The following is a 20,668-nucleotide window of genomic DNA, read 5'->3' as shown; positions in this document are numbered from 1 at the left end:
GCCGCATAAAAGCGAGCATCTCTTCACAGAAAAGTTGACGCGTGCAATGCATTTAATTGACCAACTATACAAAGCACAAAATTAATATGCGATGGCGATAATGCGAGTTTCTATTCTATACTGCGTGAACTTACTCGAAAAAAAATTTATCATCAATTTGTTTAAATATTATTAACAAATTGAAATATCAATGTTTGCGCACACGTGCCCTAATAATCATTGGCTAGTAGTGGGGCCGACAGGCTTATTAAATGAGAGTAGGTTTTCAAAACTTTATTGGCAATATTGGACGAACTAAAAGAGGAGTGTCGTTATATTATTCGGCCCTATTCTATATATATATATATATATATATATATATATATATATATATATATATATATATATATATATATATATATATATATATATGTTGTCGCGTATACCCTGCTGGGGTATACACGCTGAATGAAGATCCAGGCGGTTGCACTTTCAGAAAACGTAAGCGGCGACGCGCGATGCCGAGACGAACCTCGTTCTCCTCTTCTTCAGCCCCCTTGCTGTGCCACACCATGTGGCATTACCCCCTCTTCAAAAAAAAGAACAAGGAAAACATACATATAGGCTTGACGTGAGAGCGCCGAGATCGTCTAGGACGAACACATAGGCTATGTGTTATCGGCTATAGGCTATAGTGTATATCGCACACCACAATCACTGCGGTGTGCGATATAGTCACAAAGCACTGAGGGACGAGCAACAACAAAACCTAGCCGAAGCGGCTGAAAACGTCGAATATTAGGGGCTATAGTACGGTTTCAACCGCAGAACGTGCACAATCTCAGTTTGCGGTTGTCGACGTCGGGGCGGCTGGCTTCCGTCAGGAAGGGCTTCGTAATTCACGTCACTAATTCGCTGCAACACTCTGTAAGGTGCGAAGTAGCGACACACACAAACACACACACACACACACACACACACACACACACACACACACACACATATATATATATATATACATATATATATATATACATATATATATATATATATATATATATATGTGTGTGTGTGTGTGTGTGTGTGTGTGTGTGTGTGTGTGTGTGTGTGTGTGTGTAAAAGATTGGCTTCATTGTCTTGTAGATAATATGGAATGTTTATGCCCGTGCGAAATCGCAACAAACACTGAGCACTGATATATTTAGTGGCGAGTGTCAGTGTCGATTTCACCAGACTGGTTTCGGTTGAACTCTTGATTATTGTTATCTTTAACAATAACGCGCGACGTGAGTAGGTGACAAAGATGTCATTTCATTGTCGTTTTTAACCGCTTCATAAAGCGCCTTCGAAATGGCGCAATATAAAAAATTAATTACATATACACTTGAAGCATAGGCCCTTGCTGGCACGACGGTGCCTATAGCAACGTCAATCTGCAAGAAATGCACGGACAATGATCCAAAAGGCTGCACTCGCTCCGCACTAGCGTACAGAACAAGCTTCCGAAAGTCGGTTGCTGGCTGCGCGGTCAAGCGTCTTCCCCATCGCGAGCCACCCTACGCAAACGGTCAGCAACGTCGAGCTAAGAGAAGGCGCACGTATGCGTGGGTGGCGGCGACTCAGTCGAAGAAGGTGCACTTGTTCTCGGGGTTCATGCGCGCCCCGAGCGAGCAGTTGAACGCCTCGGCGAACGGGGCGAAGTTCTGGACGGCCTTGTTGCACTGTCCAGCGTGGAACTTGCCGTGCCAGTCGTGCGCGCACATGGCGTAGCAGGCGGTGATGAAGAAGAGCTGCGCCTCGCTCCACCGCCTGGACAGCCGAAGGTCTCGGGGCTCGCGCGAAGCGAGCCATGCCGCGTGGGCGACCTCGATGGCCGGAACCTGCGTCAAAGCACAAGAGGGGGGAGGGGGGTGCACGACGGAGGTTCGGGAGATGATAAAAAGACCATGCAATAAAGCTTCTCTTTCTTTTTTTTATTTTTTAGCGCTTGAAACATACCTCTACTTAGACGCAGACAATGCTGTCATGAACACATATAAGCTCATTGTTATTTATTACCGTGCACGCATAAGGGAACCCATAACTGCGCTCGAACCTGGCTGAATCCTTCAACTTTCCAAATTTTCAGCAACTTTAAGTCTATTTTTGTTACGCACTGTACGTGCATTCCAGTCCAGATTTCATTAGCTGTAGCGGCAAAGCAGTGCCTCCATATAATAGAGGTGACAGAGAGAGAAATCACGCGATGATGATCGCCATGCTCTTTGAATCAGAGTGGCGCCTCTGCGAGCTAATCACGTGCTCCTATACCGATCCTGGTTGTGACGTGGTCTCCATCATCGCACGCCCTCACGACGTGCCATCGCCAGCACCGAGTCGTACGAGGCCGCCAACGCGTAACAGGGGCAGCACTTTACTGCCGACGACTGCACTCATACAAGGCTCATTCAAAACTTCTTGCTGCAAAAAATGCCTTTTATTACTAAACCCATTGTGCGCGATCCAATAGGCGTTGATCTGAAAGGTTATGACGGTCTTAGGCGGCTTGAGTAGGCTGAATGTACGTTCAAGCCCAAATGCCCTTTTTTTATAACTTGGTGCAAGCGGAAGATTTGCTCCTCGTTCACGAGCATCGCGAACGCCCTCATGCGTACATGTGTTCTTATTGTTTAGCGCTAGAGGTGTGTGACGCAGCAATATCAGCAAGTAGTTGACAAATGTCAGGGGGACCATTAGGAAGAGCGAGTCCGTGCTAAACCAAGAAGTGTTCCAGTGGGGTTCTACCCTCTATAGCTATTTCATTTATTCAAAAAAAAATATAATCCTCTTGTCTGCATAATAACATATATTTGCACCGGTATGGGTATTACGCTGCATTTACTGGCAGGGCCGTTTAAGAGTTCCATACCAAACGCATGCAACTGCTTTTTTTTATTATAGCACGCGAAGAGTGTTCACGATTTAAAATGATACAAAATCGAATCGTTTATTTTTATTCTTTGTTTACAGCAAGAGGGAACAAAAAGAAAGCTGTCCCATTAGCTAGGCACGATAAAAAACGAGATTATGAAAGCATGTTAAAGCAGGTTTTCAAGATGGTCTGCATCAAGTGATGTCTTTACCTTGCGTAAAGATATGAATGCGCAGGGCTTGTCGTATTTCGCTATTATCTAAATACGGTCATTACCGAGTTCAGGAACTGGACTTGCAGTCATGTGCTGAGCCATGAAAAGCCCAGCCTGAAGACCAAAGCTGCAGTACTCGAAATGCCATAGAAATGCGAATGACTATTACCATAGGCACTAGTTTTGCTAACTAAACATTCCAGCTCCTCATGTATATAAGGCATCGAAGAAAACGCAAACGACTTTGACACTATAGGAAATCCTAAATACTGTATTTATTTATTTGTTTTTGCCGAGCTTTAGTGAGAGAGATAAAAAAAGACATCGCTGGGGTGCGAAACAGGCGTTTACAATACAATCTATTTTTTGTTTCGTTCGCAGGTGTTGCCATGTAAGATCAGAAAGGATAGACTAGTGACTTTTTCGTTTATCTATGAGCTGGCAACTCCATCAGCCTGGCTACCTCCGCACTTGTGACCTCCGTGACAACAGTGACAAAGAACTGCATTATCGCGAACAACTTGACCTGCGAGCAGCTGCTTGGAGGATGTGGTGCTTCGCCTATGATGCGATTGCTTAAATGTTGTGGCATTTAATAGTAAGCATGTCAGTTTTGATCGTAGTTGCCGGCTCATTGTGCAAGCAAAGAGCCTCGGATATCGTACACGCAAACATTGCCAATTGCGACGTTTTGGCCTTCTGCTCACAAAAGCAACCGAACGTTCGTTCTGTCTCGGTGTTCATAAGTGTCTTAAACACAAGGGTTTTACTTTCTCTCTTTGTCTTTTTTTCGCTCCATGCTTGAGTAGGTCCTAGTTGCTGCACACGCACCTCGGGAAATGGGCCGCTTTCCCTGTCGCTGAAAGTTCCATCGTTCTGGTCACGGCTGGCGACGTGTGCTCGGCATCGCACCCGCTCCTCGAACTCCCCGCTGGTCTCGGCCGAAAGCAAGGAGTGCACGCTGCTTCCGTTCACGTCCACCTTGATGCCGCTCGGATCCACCGCCTTGACCAGCTGGCGGGTGAACTGATATCCGAGGCCGCCGTAGAACATAGCCTTGGTACCCTTTGGAAGCACGGACACTTCTATACCATGTGTTCCAGCTAACGTGAACCAAACTGTCATAAGCAAAACAATTAACAAAAAGACATGGGGCAAGATACAGCTACAAAATCTACGGTGTTCGCCCGTCACAAGTCTGCTGACTGAACACCGTAGATATCAAAACCGGACGTTGCACGGTGTCTTTCTTTTCCTTCCTTCTTTACAGTGAAGCTGTATATGGCTAAGGTTCCGTGTAGCTTTCGTGAGCGTCAACAAGAACTATCATCATCAATGGCTTATACCTCCGTAAGCAAGCAAAAATGAAATGTCGCATAGCCTCGTAAGGCAGCGGCTACAAGCACTCAGCCAAGTGAAGTGAACAGTGCTGATATTCTTTATAATCACACATACAAAATAGAGAACAGGATGTCGAAAACTGTCATCAATAGCTCATACCCCTGGAAGCAATGACTCATGCCCCCGAAAGCAATGGTTCATGCCCCCCTTAAGCAAGCAAAAAATGCAATGGCTCATAGTCCCGAAGATTCATGGCTACAGAATTTATGTACATTTGTCCTCTTGACTAGCAATAGGACGATGCCAGTCTCTGTGGGGATGGATGTCTGTGCCGTACAAACGAAAGACAGAATTGTGATATCCACTGTACATATATTTCCAGGCGCATCCAAGTGTGATATCGAGAAGCTCATGACCACGCACATTGCATGGGTTATTCATGACGTGGACAATTCAAAACCACAGTTTCAATACCACAATTCTTAGACTTGAATGTGCACATTTCAAAACCAGACAAGAAATGTTGCACTCAGTTTGAGCTAGAAAAGTTTGGATCGAAGTGCCGCACCAATCCAAGCCCCTCAATTACTTAAAAACGGTCGTGTCTAGATTTAACTTTGACCAAGATTCTGCCTAACGTTGTAGCCGAACCAATTAGTGCATATCACAGTAATTACAAAGCTACCCTCACTGCCATTACCAAACGACGAATAAGTACATTCACCCTTGGCTAATCATGTGTGATGTGCTACAGCTTCACTGGGCATCCACCTTCACAGAGTGGAATGGCTCCTCAATTTTTTCGTATAACAGCTTGGCTAACGTTAGCAGGGACACACTATATAGTGACAACAAAGAACTTGCGGGACGTGGAACATTTGGGAAGTGCAAGACGGCTCTTGTATCATGACAGTTAAGTCCACTGGTCACTTCATTACGGTCACATTTGTGAAGTAAGTGCTCTGTATAGAAGTTGGTCGGTTCTACCTGGAGCTTCTGCTACCGCCACATCTTAGATGCAAAGAGATACAAAGGTCTTGCATACAGAAAGAAATTATTGCTTATGTTTTTTTAGAAAGACATAACCAGGCAAAGCTACTAATCGTACATTGCAAATAAACAGTTCTTCTTATGATTGAATATCATACAACGAGTTTTTCCTTTCCGCCCTTGAAGGGAACTCGACGCTAAACAGAATATATTAGCAAGAGTCAAACACCGAGTGTCCGTTCAATGAATTAATTAGGAGAATATTTCGTATCCCACGACCTTGCAAATGCGAACGTATGACTGCGAAACTGAATGCATGAAAAATTATGGGCCCTGCAAACGTCACCACAAAAATTGGCAGTAGTGCGCTCGTAAATTCCACCCCATTTGATCTTATCTGGGAGCACACATCTACACCGCAGCCATTTCTTTATGCTGATACGCGCGTTCAACGATCGGCTTGTCGTTCAATGTCACGGGAGTTCGCACCTTGGAGTAATAGAGGGGCTTCGCAAGCGCCGCCACAGAGACGAAGAGGGTGTTGAGCACGTGCTCGTAGCGCACGTGCGGCAGCACGTAGCCAACGGGCGTGGCGAAGTGGTCGTCGCCCTCGGGCGTGCCCAGCAAGCCCCACGCCGCACGGCGCGTCTGCACCCACAAGTCTACGAAGGAGTCCGCCCAGTCCGGGAAACGGGCGTACGCGCCGGCCAGGCCTTCGTCGGTGAGCAGCTCGGCGCGAGGCCACATCACCGTCTCGACGCTGTTCAGCTTGAGGGCAGCTGCGCGCCGGCTCTCCTCGTCGAACCAAGCGGTGGAGGAGGCCTTGTCGACGGCGACTCGCACGAGGCCACGCAGCCGCTCCGCGACGCTGTCTCGTTCGGCAGCCGAGAAACGCGACACGGCAAACATGGCGCTCACGAGGAGCCCGTAGACGGTCTCCACCTGGGAAGGTCGTCGACGGCGAGACACCTGACACTCAGTAATTTCTAAAAAAAAAAGTAAAAGAATAAAGTGCGGGTTTTCCAGCACTTGTCCTCATCCCTTCTTGTGTCCCCGTACTCGTCATCGATAGTGCAGTGCCAACATGCCAAAGTCGCCATTTTGTAGATTTAAGCTGCAGTTGGCAACCCGTGCTAAAGAATTAACGGCGCGAGCGAAAGACAATGGTGAGATAAAGCGCCGCTGCTGTCGCCTTTCACTGGCACCGTTGTTGATTTGTTGAAGGGATAGTCAAGGTAGCCCCGGTGACGAAAAAAAAAACAATTTGAAAAATACGCCATTGTGTTTAGTAGACGTTTCTTGGCAGCATCCGCTGCCAACTATTTCTCGTAACATGTACAGACGTCCGCAATTTCATCTCGCAATTCTGCACTAACGTGCCGTCATATTTACAGTAATTTCCCGTGAAAAATACATATGTCTGTGATTTCATTCCACAGCTCCGCAAAAAGACGCCATCACATTTACAGGAATCTACCGCAAAGAATACAGAAGTCTAATTTCATTCGATGGTACCGCAATAACAGGCTGTCATTTTTACAGCAATTCTAGCAGGTTTTCTCTAAATTACCGTGATTTTCAATAAAAAACAAACCTAACAAATTTATTATTCATCATTGCTAGGGTATCCTGTTTACTCGGAAAGTGTCCTTTATTAGCCTTGCGGCAGAGTCTCCCTGATTTACCAGGTACCAGTAAATTTACAGTTTACTACTTACACATTTCACCTGAAGCAAAACAAACTGAAAATACCCTGAAAAAGGTGGATGTCAATGAAACTAAAGCAACAGCTATCCCTGCAGCTTAAGAAAGAGGGGAAGCAGTGTAAACGAATAAACGAAGCAGATCGATCGAAAAAGAATCCAAAGAGACCTAAGCATTAATTATGAATTGTGAATACGAAAACATTAATGTCCAATTGAACACCGCCCTTCGAGGTATGCACTTCTCGCGGGCAAGTGAGTGCGTTGAGATGCTTGGCTAACACCTCCTAGACAGCACAAGGCCGGTACACTAGGCCGGCGACGCCATGCTACCTGGCCCGACTGACATAAAATCTAATGGGGACGCACCCGAGCAAGCCGCGGTTATTTTAACGCCACCGCTTTTGTCCCGCCAGGCTTGGCAATGTAAATTTCGGTCCAAGTAGCATGATGTCATACAGCAGAGTGCAAAGACCTAGAAGGCGCTGATTTAGCCCTGTGGTTATGACACTCGGCTTCTGAGCATGGGTCGTAGTTTCGAAGCGCACCGCCGTCAACGTTTTACAGCGCAGCTATCTATATATGGCTGGGATCCCGGCATTCCTTCGTGGCGTAACGTCGACAAACAACTATCATATACCCGCATGTGTCATACCCCCAAATACAATGGCTCATACCCCCGCTAGGCAGAGGCTATATATATATATAACTTATTAGAAAGGCAGATAGGTCGGCCTGAGCTACCATGCTCTGGCCTGCTACTCTGCACAGGGGAAAAAGGAAAGGGGACAAATAAGAGTGATAAAAGATTATGATGAGGACAGGAAGAAATGATGTATATACACACTAACACAGTAGTTTCGTTAAAGCTTTGCGTCTAGTCCGGTTGTCTTCAAATAGCTCAGAGTAGCCCTTGTAGCTATGGTTGCTACTGCACGGTCACACATTGCGAACAGAATAGTACTTTCAGACAATATTTGCCTTCCAATGTCTGCTAGAACTCGGCAAATCGAAGCGAACAGTGCATGCACTCTTTGTAATCACACATACAACACATATGTTTCGATAAAGATCAAGCTCAGAACAAGCACCCGAACCACATAATTGATGATAAGGCGCTCCTACGCCTACATGCAATGCGAAGCATGTAGTGTTCCCCGCATACGTTTCCCCGTAAAGATTACTGTTGCGCAAACCTTTACTGTAGGATACGAAGCAGGGAGTGGCGTAACTACACTTTCGTACGTAGAAGGAGAACCCACCTAGCAAATGATTTCTGTAGTGACAGTGCTATGGGAAGGACGCGTATAGTAAGGACTCCTGAAGAACAGTATGCATACCAGGCGTGTCGAATTTCTCTTCCATCTGGTCCACTCTTTGGAGGTGCACGAAGTAGCGGCGCAAGCGAAGTCGCAGACCGTCGAAACGTCTTGTGCTAATAATTAGGTAAAGTACATGTGAATGTCGTCCCGTGAATAATTTTAGCCTACGCCCCATTGGGCCCGGTACTTGTTCTAGTTGTCGTTTACAGCTTCGCTGTGTAACCACCAGCACAGCGTGGATTGGAGACCATTTTAAAGGGAAAGCTTCACTAACCGCCTGGAGCCGAGTTTCACCGTCGCCAATTCACCGCAGCTGAGCCGTAGCCTTGGCACGAGGGCAGACGCAAGGCCAGAGCAGCAGCCAACCTCAAACAGATCAAGCAACGAGACATTAGAGCAAGCTTCATCGACACCGCGGAGTACAGCGATGGGAAGACCTTTGCCATCGTTGTGGTCGACTCCAGCGGCAAGATTTCCAACTGCGCCTCCATTCGCACTTCAGACCCCGGTGTCGCCGAGCAAGCCGCCATCGCCATCGCCCTGCTCGACGGTCGTGGGTCCGAGATATATAGCGATTCCAAAACGGCAGTTAGGGCTTTTCAGAAGGGTTGCATCGCCAAGCAAGCTGCTCGTCTCCTTAGCAGCTCGAGTCGAGATGCTCTCACGCATCATTCAATCCACTGGTTTCCAGCTCACGTAGGGTCGGTCGAGGGTGCTCCCCCGAACCTCAATGAGTCTGCTCACGAGGCTGCGCGTGACCTCACCGACCGCGCTTCCTCTGCAAGAAGCACCGACTCCCCTCCTCCCTACGGACACAGGGACGCTCCCGCTGCTCACAAAGAGATTATTAAATTCTTCTACATGTCTAGAAGGGTCTTTCCACCCCCTCACCCCAAGTTGAATAGGGCGCAAGCCGTTTCGCTTAGGCTTCTGCAGACCAGTACGTATCCGTGTCTGTCCGTTCTCCACGAGGCTTACCCGGACGTGTATCGCGACGACGCCTGCCCCTCCTGCGGGCAGACATCCACTCCAGCGCACATGCTGTGGGAGTGTGGGTCGACATACCCCAAGTTCATCAAGGAGGAGTGGGACTCGCTTCTGCTTAGCCCCGCTCTAGAAAAGCAAATCCTGGCTGTCCGGCGTGCCCGCGACCGGGCCGGTGGGCTAGACCTGCCGGTCCCGACGTGGGACTAGCCGGGTGCGCGACGAGTTCGCGTCCTCGCCGGACCTACAATAAAAGTTTCTTCACTCACTCACTCATGACCGCGTGACTGACCGCGCCGAGCTCCGCCGCCGCCGCCGGTCTGGCGCATGCGCTCTCTGCAGCAGAGCGTTCCGCGGGAGCGCGGGAGCGGCGTCTGACCACCCCGCGGATATCGCTCGGCAAGCTGCTTCACTGGAGAGGGTCCCGAATGCAACAGGCGTCGCACCGTCGTGATCAATGTAGGGACCGCATTCGCGCCCTGTCCGTTTGTGCTTGGACGCTGCGCATGCTCGCGGCGTCTATTTGCATGTCTAGCACTTGCGCTTTCACTGTGGAACAACAGGCGTCGCACCGTCGAACGATGTGTGTCTACGCAAGTCTAATCACAGTCATGTCTAGCCACCGACCTAGGCACAGCCGTCATACCTGGTCTAACGATGATTGTATACCTGAGTATAATAATTACAGCTAAATCAAAGGCTAACCAAGTGAGACCAAGACTTGACCAGGCTAAACCAAGCTTTCACTTTGCATATCCAGTGTTAGCTGAGCTAAGCCGCAGCCAATTTTTTTCCTTTCGAATTTGTTGTTTTTATACATGAATTTATGTTTAACGTTTACTGAGGAGAAGTTAGAGCGCTGGCAAGAGCTTGCGCAGACAAGGGAGGCGCGGAGAACACAGGCTTGCGAGAGTGAGGGTTACTTGGCGTGGCGGCGATCATCTCTCCCCTCACGTAACACCTGACGCACCATCGCAGCCGCAGGTGTGCCATTTCGCCCGCTCTGCTACGTCGAGGCGCGCACGTGACATGGCGCGGTAGCCAATGATAAGTTAGGCGCCGTTTCCCTGCTACAGACGCCGACGTTTTCGCGCGATGGGCAATTTGGTGCTTTCGCATGAATAAGTTCAACTGTGCTACAGTGCACCAATAGATACCACTACCTCGGACTGGGAAACTATGTTCGAGTGTACATTTAGGACTCATTGTAACGGGCCTAGCAATACAGCGGAACCACGTAGTAAAATTTGTTTAGGCTTATCGCTCTTCCTTGGCCTTAATTTTACATTTCTTTTCTTTTTCCTGTCTTGTATTTTCTTTTCTTTTTTTTTGGCTGTGGTAGTGCAGCTCGTGAAGTGCTACAGGATGACAAAAAAAATAAAGATAAACGTTAGCGACCCGAACTTCAGTGCTGCGGCACTTGTTGAGCGAAAGAACGTCGATTTTAGAAAGCACCTCGGTAGCGCAGAAGCGCCCTCGTTCCGCGCTGCTGTCCCACTGGACCGAGTCGAGACGGCTACCGTTCGCGGTGGCCAGGAGGAGCTGCGGGTCAGCGACGGCAGCGTGCTCCAGCACGAACAGCCAGGCCAGGTGCGATAGCACGTCGAGCTCGCCATGGCGCTGCAGCACCGATCGCATGTCCTCCACGAAGGCAGAGTCGGTGAGCATGACGACGTCGTCGTCGGAAACGCCGGGGAACCCGCCGACGTACCTCTTGAGCTGCTCGGACAAAGGCTCGCCACCGATGATCGGTGAGCTTGCCTGCCCGGAAGTGATGGAGAGAGAGAGAGAGTAGAGTAGAACTGTGACAAAGGCTGCAGCCATCAAGACCACGATCTTGCTCTAATGCTAGCACCACCGAGTACCGGGGAAAAAAAATGAGGCTCTGCGAATCCGCGTAGCTCCGTCAATATGGAGCCCCGGCGAAAAGCCTGTCTCGGGTGGGAGAGCGCACACGCTCATTTTCTCCATATTGCGCAACTATGGCTGCCCAATATGCAGCAACAGTTGCAATAGCTGGCTTGCATTGACGTCATCCAGGCGCCTTATTGGAGAATCATCACGGTTAGAAGCTGCGTCCATGACGTCACGTGTAAGCTGTCTGTGCACACAATAGTTACAATATCCACAATACAGTTACAGTGCTCACAACGTACAGTACATATTGTACACGTTCTGGAATATGCACGAGCATTATGTACAGGTATTGTACACCCTTTGTTAGCAGAGGTGAAAAAAAAACTGAGGCAGGGCATGTAGATAAAATGGAGATGTTTTTGTTTTCGTCTAATCACTCTTCATAACGTGGGGGATGTCAGGGAATGTATAATACGGAAGAAATTGCGACACAAATTTTGTATATGCTTATTTTGTACGCGAAAGTAAGTTCGAAAAGTGCACCTGTGTTCCCCTGAAAATTTGCAGGAGATGTAAATGACAGCACTGATTGATTGAAAACATCCTTATTTGCTGAATATTCGTAGAACTCGTGGGTGGGGCTGCCTAGTCCGGTAGTACAGTGGTTATTGCTGCTGCGCTGGCCCTCCCCACCAGCCAGTGCTGACGGTCAGGACCATCGCTGAGCAGTATAGCCTCCCACTGCTCTTCTAAGGGATTTGAAACGGGGTCAACTATAGGATTAAATTGGCATGCCCACACCATGTGGTAGAGGTTAGCTATACCTCTCCACAGTGTGGGCATTGCGGAGAGTATAGTGTCGGGTACCACTGGTGTAACTTAGCTGGCGTTGGGTATGTATTGGTTTGTAGTCCCCTAAGGGTGTTCTCTTCTAACTTATTGAGGGATTTATGTGGTGTTGGGTACTCCTTCCTGGCTGTTCTGTATGGTGCGAGATTGTCAGCATACACTGCTAAAGCAGTTAGGTCGCAGCACCCTTCAAGGTCATCAGGGGGAGACGCCCGGTATAGAAGAGCTCGGGCATGCCTATGAGCGGCTTCGTTTCCTCCTGGTAGTTCCAGGTGACCGGGAAACCAGATGACTGAGGCTTGGGTGGGTGGATGCCTAATCAGCAATCGCAATCCTGACCTGTGAATTAATCCAGTATTGAAGTTGCGACAGGCGTTCTGCGAATCAGTGAGCACATCGGCGTTAGGGTTAGATGCTATAGCTAATGCAACAGCTGCTTCCTCTGCGTGAGTGAAGAACTAAGGCCGATTTCGCTGTCTTCTGTTCCCTGTGAACATTGCTTAACGAACCAGGGCAGAGCAGCATTGGGGCAAAACTAAAACTAGAATACGCCAATGAATATCCGCAGAAAGGAAGCGTGAGCTGAATTGGAAATGCCAGCTTAGATAGCTAGCCGCTTGTCACTTGACGGAACGCTCAAAAATAAACTTCAAGGCTCCTTGAAGGGTGCTATTTATTCTTCAGCGTGCAGTTGCATCACAAAAAAAAAAAAGAAGATGAATAATACTTTGCATTCACAAGCGTTGCAGCACAGGGTCGTATATGAGTACGGGCGATGAAAATAATTCAACGGTAGAGTTTTGAGCAGAATCGATATATAATAGGTTAGTATAAATCTCCACATGTCGAGAAAAGATTGTTCTAAACAGCTGAGCCCTCTTTCTTTTGTTCTGTTATATAAAACTTCAGGCACCGAGCAGGTTTTATGCCACAGCTCTTTGTGCTTAGATATCACCAGCGAATGTGCCAGGAAATATATAGAACATAGAAATAACAAAAAAAAAGGGGGGGGGAGGGGGTCAAGCGCCGCCTTTTTCCGTCGTCGCAGTTCTATTGCGACGCGTCGCAGCTGGTGCGCGCTGCTAATTGGCACAGGGCCGATGAAATCTAAACGACTATTTTATCGCTAATACCGCGTGTCCAAGGCTATATGAAATCCCCCCCCCCTCCGTGAAGGCCACCTACAAGACTCAGTTTTTGAGGCCATAACGAAAATTCTGAAAGTTCTAGCGAATCCATATTGAGACGAGCGGCTACCGCTTCTAAGGGCACAGAAGTGCTCGCGACCAGGAGTAAAATGAATAGTGTAGGCGGAATGCCACGTTTGAAAGCTTTAGGTCGCCGCACGCTTGAGGATCACTGCGATTTTACAAGGTGCTTGAGCAGGCTTTGGGTCGTTGCGCTCGAAAGGCTAGTGAATTGAACAAGTCTTATATTTTACCTCAATATTTCAAGTGAAACAAGATGCAAGCAAACTTTGGTCAGAAGTGGCTGGCGTAACTGGAGCGGACACTTCCACATGTGACGAATGGGCATAGACATTCTGCTGCCGCCACTAGTCGCATTCTCAGAGCGCTGCGTGAGAAGGACGCAGGATGTGAGGGAAGTTTGACCGATTGATAAGGAGCGGGGGAGACCCTATCAGCGGAGCAGAGAGGAACGTGTGAAGTGTCCGGGTCTTTCGTCTAGCGCTTTGCATCGGGCGCTTCCAACGCGCACACAGATCCCCCAAGCCGGAGCGGACGAAAACTGAGGGAACGACTCATCGAATGGAAATAACAACAGCTGACGGGCTCACTGCCGACGGTCGCTACGCGCCCTCACGTCTTGTCTCAGGTGGCAACACAGCAGACGGTCGCCAAACGTGCGACTGCTGAAATTCACTGGCCTCGACACCGATGCCGGAGAGTAAGCCAATCCAGCTCCTGTGTAGCAACGTGTAGCATGTCTCCGGAAGCCATGATGAGCGCGGAAACGATAAAGGATGACGCCACTGTACTGGCACCACCACGCGCGTCACGTACAACGTGGAGCTGGCGGATGAGAATCCTGGTGAAACGGCGGAATGCGAGACGCAGGTTCGCGCAGAAGTGAAGAGCGAGCTGCAACTCTTGCTCAACGGCTCCCGGCGGATTGCGAGCGCACTCCCGGCAAGCCATCGCCAGCGGCACGCCACAAGGGACAAGCTTCCGCTGACCTGCCGATTCGCATTCTCCGTGACATAGACGTTCCATGTTTGGTATAAGTCGCCGTGGGCAACATCTCATACGTGGAAGTGCTGAGCAATGATATCTTCCGGGAAAATATCGAGGACGGTACTTGACATTGTATTTTTTCAAATGTTTCTATTGGTGACGTACTGGATGCATCGTTTTCATTAAATACTGTTTTGACCCGCGAGATTTAGTAGAGGTTCAATCGCACGGCCATTATTCATGTCGCTGCTCGTTGGTTCGGAACCGCATTTCATCCTTGCCTTCGCGACCATGTGAATTGACTTTGGTGGGCCTGTGAGATTAATGTGTTACCTGGATGCAAGGAACGAATAAGGCTAAACCCCATGAGCGCGATTTTGTGCTCGACAGCGACGAGCGACGGATCGGGCCGTCGCTTGAACAGATCGCTCGGTCTTGTCGCGCGATCGCTCGGTTCTGCAAATCTAGAATTCGTCGCTCGTCGACCGGAAGTGCTATGAGCGACTAGTTAATAGTAGGCAGCCGGAACGGGATGTAAATTAGTGACGTACTACCGGTTTGCGCACGTGCGCACTTCTCAGTATACAAACGGAACGAGCGGAACGAGCAAACTACCAAATTTAGATATGTAAACAAAATAAACCCATTGCAAGACCTTCAGAAATACTTTATGCTGCTTTGTACAGCCAAACAAATCAACTTAAACAATTATAGAAAGTGCCACGCCAGGTTTGGCGCTAACTCGATCCCCTAATACCGGCAACACTGGAGAGCTGTCGCGCGAAGCGGTCGCTCGCTTGGAGTTTGACTTCTGGGCGACGAGCGAACGCGACAGCCATCTCCATCGCGTCGCTTGTCGCTGTCGCGCAAAAAATCGCTTGCATGGGGTTTATACTTAAAGGTTGTGAAAACGCAGAAGCAGGCGAAGTTACCGCTTGAGGCATGTGCTTGCTGTTTGGAAATTTGTGTCGAAATGCCGCTGGCGTATGAGTAACCGGAAGCGATGAACTGAGCAACTTTGTCTCGGTTGATTCGACGGTGTGAGGTAAACAAACTGAGTCTAGTTATATAGAGGACAAGCACTTTCAAGATGTACCGGCGCAACAAACAGACAAAGTCGAAAAAAAAGGGATAAACTCTGGTTTTTTTCCATCTGTGTCTGTTTGTAGCACTGACATATTATGAACATAATCCAAATCGCCGGGTTTTCTTCTCTTGTGAAGCGCTTTGTAGTTTAGATTTGACTGTGGTTGTGTGGGAATGCAGTTTTAAGTTGGACGGAGTTATCGTCACTTTACGTGGCGCAAGAAACCAACACTACGAGTGGGAGAATTTGTAAGGTTAATGAAATCTGGAGAGATGCAAACCCAAGTATTAGGACTGCATCGGCAATAACAGGTTCAGAGTTCTTATGACTGTAAATAGCTCTCCCATATTCAAGTTGATAGTGAAATGAAATAAGTACTGTTTTGGTATACTAAAGCACATATATCTATTTTTTTGCGCCACTTTTGTGTAAATTGACTGCGATGCTGAAGAATCTAAACATCACTGCAAGAATTGATAGATCAGTGAATTACACTGTCGCCTGCGAGAAGGCGGACAGTAAATGAGGGGAAGGTCATTAGCGTACATGACGAAAAGAAAGGCGTCTTGAACAATCTCTCGAGGTACTCCAGAACGAACGTAGGAGACGGCTGTCGAATGATAGTTAATTAGCATAATAATACCACTCCCGACTGTCCAAGAACCTATGAATGGGTTTTAGGATAGCGCGAAAGAGGTTGAGCCAGAAAACGTTATGCAGCAGACAAGCACGAGGTACGTTAGCAAAATGGCTTTCAAAATTTGGAAACAGGGCAGCTGCGAGAGGGTTACAGTAAAAGAATACATGCTAAACTTCAAGAGAATGAAAGCTATCTCTGTTGCGAAAAACCAGCACTGCGGAAACCGTGCAGGTCAGGTGAAATAAGCTATAATATGCCTCAAAACGAATCAGCGCTCTACAACCCCTCCCCCCGCTGACACGAATACTATTAAGAAATCGTGTAAATCTGTCACGATGTTTTGTATCCGCTGTCAAAGAGAACTGACTTGGTGCTTTCTTAGCCCATATATGCGGTGGGCGACTAGCGCCCACATCTCTTTAGACTGGGGACCGAATTCAAAAAAGGTTTTAATTCGCAAGAACTGTTTGCCATTCACACGCCGCCTTCGATATTATTAAGTTCAACATTACATTTTTCTAAGACGATGTTTACGCCTTGCACCGAAGCACACCAGACTACTAGCCTATACAACTTTTGTTCCCTCCATCTTAGAATAAGCTAACGTCATCTGGTTTCCGCACACATTAACTAACGCATCAAAACTAGAGAAGGTGCAAAGAAAAGCTGCGAGGTTCACCTTTAACAAATACAGGCCCTATGACTCCCCTACAAACCTCTTAGCTGATGCAGGTCTTAAAACACTATCTGTTAGGGCCAGACGAACCCGCTTAAAATTCATCTATCAACTAATGCACGGAAGTTATAAGATAGACCAAGCTTAGTACGTTACTTTGTCTACATCACGTCTATCGCGAAAAAAGCACCCATTTACGCTAAACCGGTACAGTGTTCGCAATGACACGTTCAAGTTTTCACTTTTCCCACGTGCGATCAAAGAATGGAATCTCCTCTACTCAGACATAGATTCCTCTCTGTCACTTTCATCGTTCATCAACCTATAGAAACATCAAACACAGAAAACGCCACTTAACACCCCCCCCCCCCACACACACACACATATATATATATATATCTTAACTGTAATACTTATTTCTGCGCTGTTATCTGTTAGCTGTATAACTTCTCTGATCTTACATGGGTCATTTATTTATTCGCTATCTTTATATAAATTCTAGTAATACTATATTTGTTACTGAGCGATATTGTTATATACCAACCAAAAGTATTGTATTTCACATCGTCATTGATGATTTCTGCAGCAGTCAAGGAAGCTTTTTCTCTTTTCTTTTTTGCTTTTACTGCATCATAAAACGTTACCTATTTGTTTCTTTTTGTAAAACTGTCTAATACAATGCCCACCTGCTTTGGTCTCACTGAGACTGGCAGTATCGCAAATAAAAGATAAAAAAATACGATTTGCTGGTACTTGTTCTTCCTAACTGTTCTGCCGTAAAAGATCTTTGTGAATACTGGCTCAGACATGGTTACTCTAGTAGACGCGCTGAGAGCAGCCGCACTTTATCTCAACCGCAGTCGCAATTTCTGTCGGCGCGCCCTTGCATGGACCACACGTTGCAAAAAAAAAAAAAGCTAAACAAAACAGAAAGTAACACTTATCAAACCTTGATGATAATTGGGCAGCTGACGACGAATTCGTGACGGCAGAACGCTGGCGACAAGCGTTCAAGAAAAACAGATGGAGCGCCTCTCTCGCACTACCTTTCCCCCAGTTTCCGGCGTCCCGACACCGCGGATCGTCGATAGGCAAAAGATGCCTGCCACTTGGAAGCGCTTCTAATTCCTGTCTACAAAAGCAAGGGTGTTTTACCGTGCAGTGATTGCCTGTGAAATTCAGAGTACGTGCAGACCTTGGCATTTTTCATACCGCTCCGTTGTTGACTGCTGAGTTACTGAGTTAGTTAATGAGCAGTTTGTGCCCGAACTACAAACATATGTAGTGTGTGTTAGCCTGACTGTGGGCTTTAGAAGAGTTTTTTTTTTTCAACCCTGGTGAGCTTTCTCCCATTTCGAGCGTGGCTGCAACAAGACTCGGTGGCACTGTACCTCGAGAAAGAAAAAAAAATCACCTAAAGTATGTTGGCGCGTGTGGTGCTGTTATGAAACTGCAGGTCGCTTTCTTATCAAGCCAGTTGGCTAATGCTCTGAAAGCGTTTCACTTGACGTGCGCCCAGGCTGACGACATAAAGTTCTCCGCTGCCAAGTTCGTAGCATGTGCATTGGCAGAAAAGGCACCTGCAGAATCGCCGGTGTCTTGTCCTTCTTGGTGGCATTGAACAGGGCGCCCAGGATTTCTCGATGCGTGGTGAAACTTTCCACGATGATCTTCTCGTTCAGCGACAGCGACACGTCGGATGCCAGCTGCTCGTAGAACTCTTTCCAGTAAGCCCGGTACTCCTCGTACGAGACGGCCTGCGCCATCGTCAGAGATATGAACTGCTACGAACTGCTACGGAATGCTTGATATTTTTTTCTCGTTTGGTTGTGAAAGTGTAATACATATGCCAACTAGAGTGACAGACATGTGCCATACTTTACTAGATGTGTGTTTTACAAGTTACAAAAAAGATGATGTGCAGGCAGGTGTACTAATAGCTAATATTAGTGACCACTTACCTATTTTTATGTTCTTTAAACCCTACCATACACCACAGAGTCTCTCCAAAACATGTGCACCCATTACATACAGAATCGTTAATGAAGCTAAGACCACAATATTTAGAAACTTAGTAGCAGAAACAAGCTGGGCAGATATTCTTCAACTATCTGACCCCGTCGCAGCATATGACGCCTTTATTAAAACAATTACTGAGCTGTACAATCAAGCCTTCCCTACCGTAGAAATGAAAAAGTGTAAAAAAGGCAGAAAGCCATGGATAAATGCCGACCTTCTAAAAAGAATTAGAGAACGTGACAGACTATTTGCCTCTTTTATCAGAACGAAAAATATGGACTGTTTGACTGAATACAAACAAATTCGTAATAAATTAAGCTCTGATATTAAAAAAGCCAGGACTAGTTATTACGAACATAAGTTTGCTGATATCTGCAACAACCCTAAACAAGTATGGAATACAGTAAACCAGCTAATGTCCAACAACAAAAGAGACGGCATCTCTGAACTCGTTATAAATGGAGTGCCTTACACAGGGGCGTCGCTTGCTGACAAACTTAATGAGCACTTTCTTATATCAGGGGCTTCAAGTAAACCTCAGGCAAGTAATTGTGATTTTACAACGTATATCACGTCCAACATCCAAAACTCAATCTTCATGTTTCCCACTACTGAATTAGAAATCTGTACAGTAATCAAAAACCTAAAAAATAACAGTGCATGTGGTGCTGATGATATTAAAGTTCAACCTATAAAATCCATCAGTCACATGATTAGTCAGCCACTTATGCATATATGCAACCTGATTCTGAGTACCGGAATATTTCCAGATAAATTAAAAATTGCAAAAATCTCTGTCATACACAAGGGAGGTGATAGAAATGACATAAATAATTATAGGCCAATTTCAGTCCTACCAATCCTCTCGAAAGTAGTTGAACAAGTTATAAACACCAGGCTACTAAACTTCTGCAAGCGAAACGATATCATCGCCGAGCAGCAATACGGATTCCAGAAAGAGAAATCTACTGAAATGGCGCTAGTAAAAATTAAGGATAAGATAATAGACAACATTGAGCAGAAAATATATACAATAGGTGTTTTCCTAGACTTTAAAAAGGCATTCGACTCCATTAAGCACCCTGTTTTACTGTACAAGTTATATAAATATGGCATTAGAGGAACGGCTCTCACATTAATAAAGAATTACCTCCTAAATCGTCACCAGTACACGAATATTACGAATGCAAAATCCAGCTTAGGTCAGATACATTATGGAGTTCCACAAGGATCAATTCTTGGGCCGCTGTTATTTCTGCTCTATATAAATGATATAATTAACGTGCCCTCTACACCAGAAATAATAATGTAAGCTGATGATACCAATGTATTCTTCTGCGGACAAGACCTAAAAGTCCTCCAAGTAGAAACCAATGTATGGCTGAAAAATTTGTCCACGTGGCTCTACGGTAATGAATTAGAGTTAAACACTAAAAAAACTAAGTACATTATATTCCGCGCTCGTAACAAGTGTATAAAACAAGAAATAGTTATCCAATTTCGAGATGAATTTATCGAACGTGTACCAACACATAAATTTCTTGGTGTCATCTTTCACGAGCATCTTGACTGGTCACCTCACATTGAAAAAGTTCGCACTGGTATATCTAGGTCCATTGGTATCATGCATAAAATAAAGAGCATTTTGCCTATCTGGCTAAAGAAACAACTATACTACACACTGGTACATTCGCGTTTCCACTATTGTCTTCTTGTCTGGGGCACAGCACCTAAAACAAGCATAGAAAACATATATTTATTACAAAAGAAATTTTTGCGCCTAATAGATAATGCACCATACCTTAGCCACACTGCCCCACTGTTTAGAAAACATCAACTGCTTACACTGTGGAATGTTATAAACAAAAAGATAGCGTTAGCTAGTTACCTACAAATGCATT

At 46.6% G+C, this 20,668-nt stretch overlaps 1 protein-coding gene across 1 annotated transcript in view; it reads right to left on the bottom strand.

The window, feature by feature from the left end:
• Positions 1 to 1,598: 1,598 nt before the first annotated feature.
• The window catches only part of LOC142571763 (endothelin-converting enzyme homolog), a 45,340-nt gene continuing 26,270 nt past the window's right edge, over positions 1,599 to 20,668 (bottom strand). Inside the window, exons 6-10 of the mRNA XM_075680392.1 lie at positions 18,329 to 18,505; positions 10,900 to 11,205; positions 5,925 to 6,377; positions 3,936 to 4,169; positions 1,599 to 1,859 (exon numbers count right to left, since the gene is read on the bottom strand). Of these exons, the coding sequence (XP_075536507.1) occupies positions 1,599 to 1,859; positions 3,936 to 4,169; positions 5,925 to 6,377; positions 10,900 to 11,205; positions 18,329 to 18,505 (1,431 nt within the window). The remainder of the gene's footprint in view (positions 1,860 to 3,935; positions 4,170 to 5,924; positions 6,378 to 10,899; positions 11,206 to 18,328; positions 18,506 to 20,668) is intronic.

This window comes from Dermacentor variabilis, chromosome 1 (assembly GCF_050947875.1).
Source record: "Dermacentor variabilis isolate Ectoservices chromosome 1, ASM5094787v1, whole genome shotgun sequence".
Taxonomy (NCBI): domain Eukaryota; kingdom Metazoa; phylum Arthropoda; class Arachnida; order Ixodida; family Ixodidae; genus Dermacentor; species Dermacentor variabilis.
This window is presented reverse-complemented; position numbering and strand designations above follow the sequence as displayed.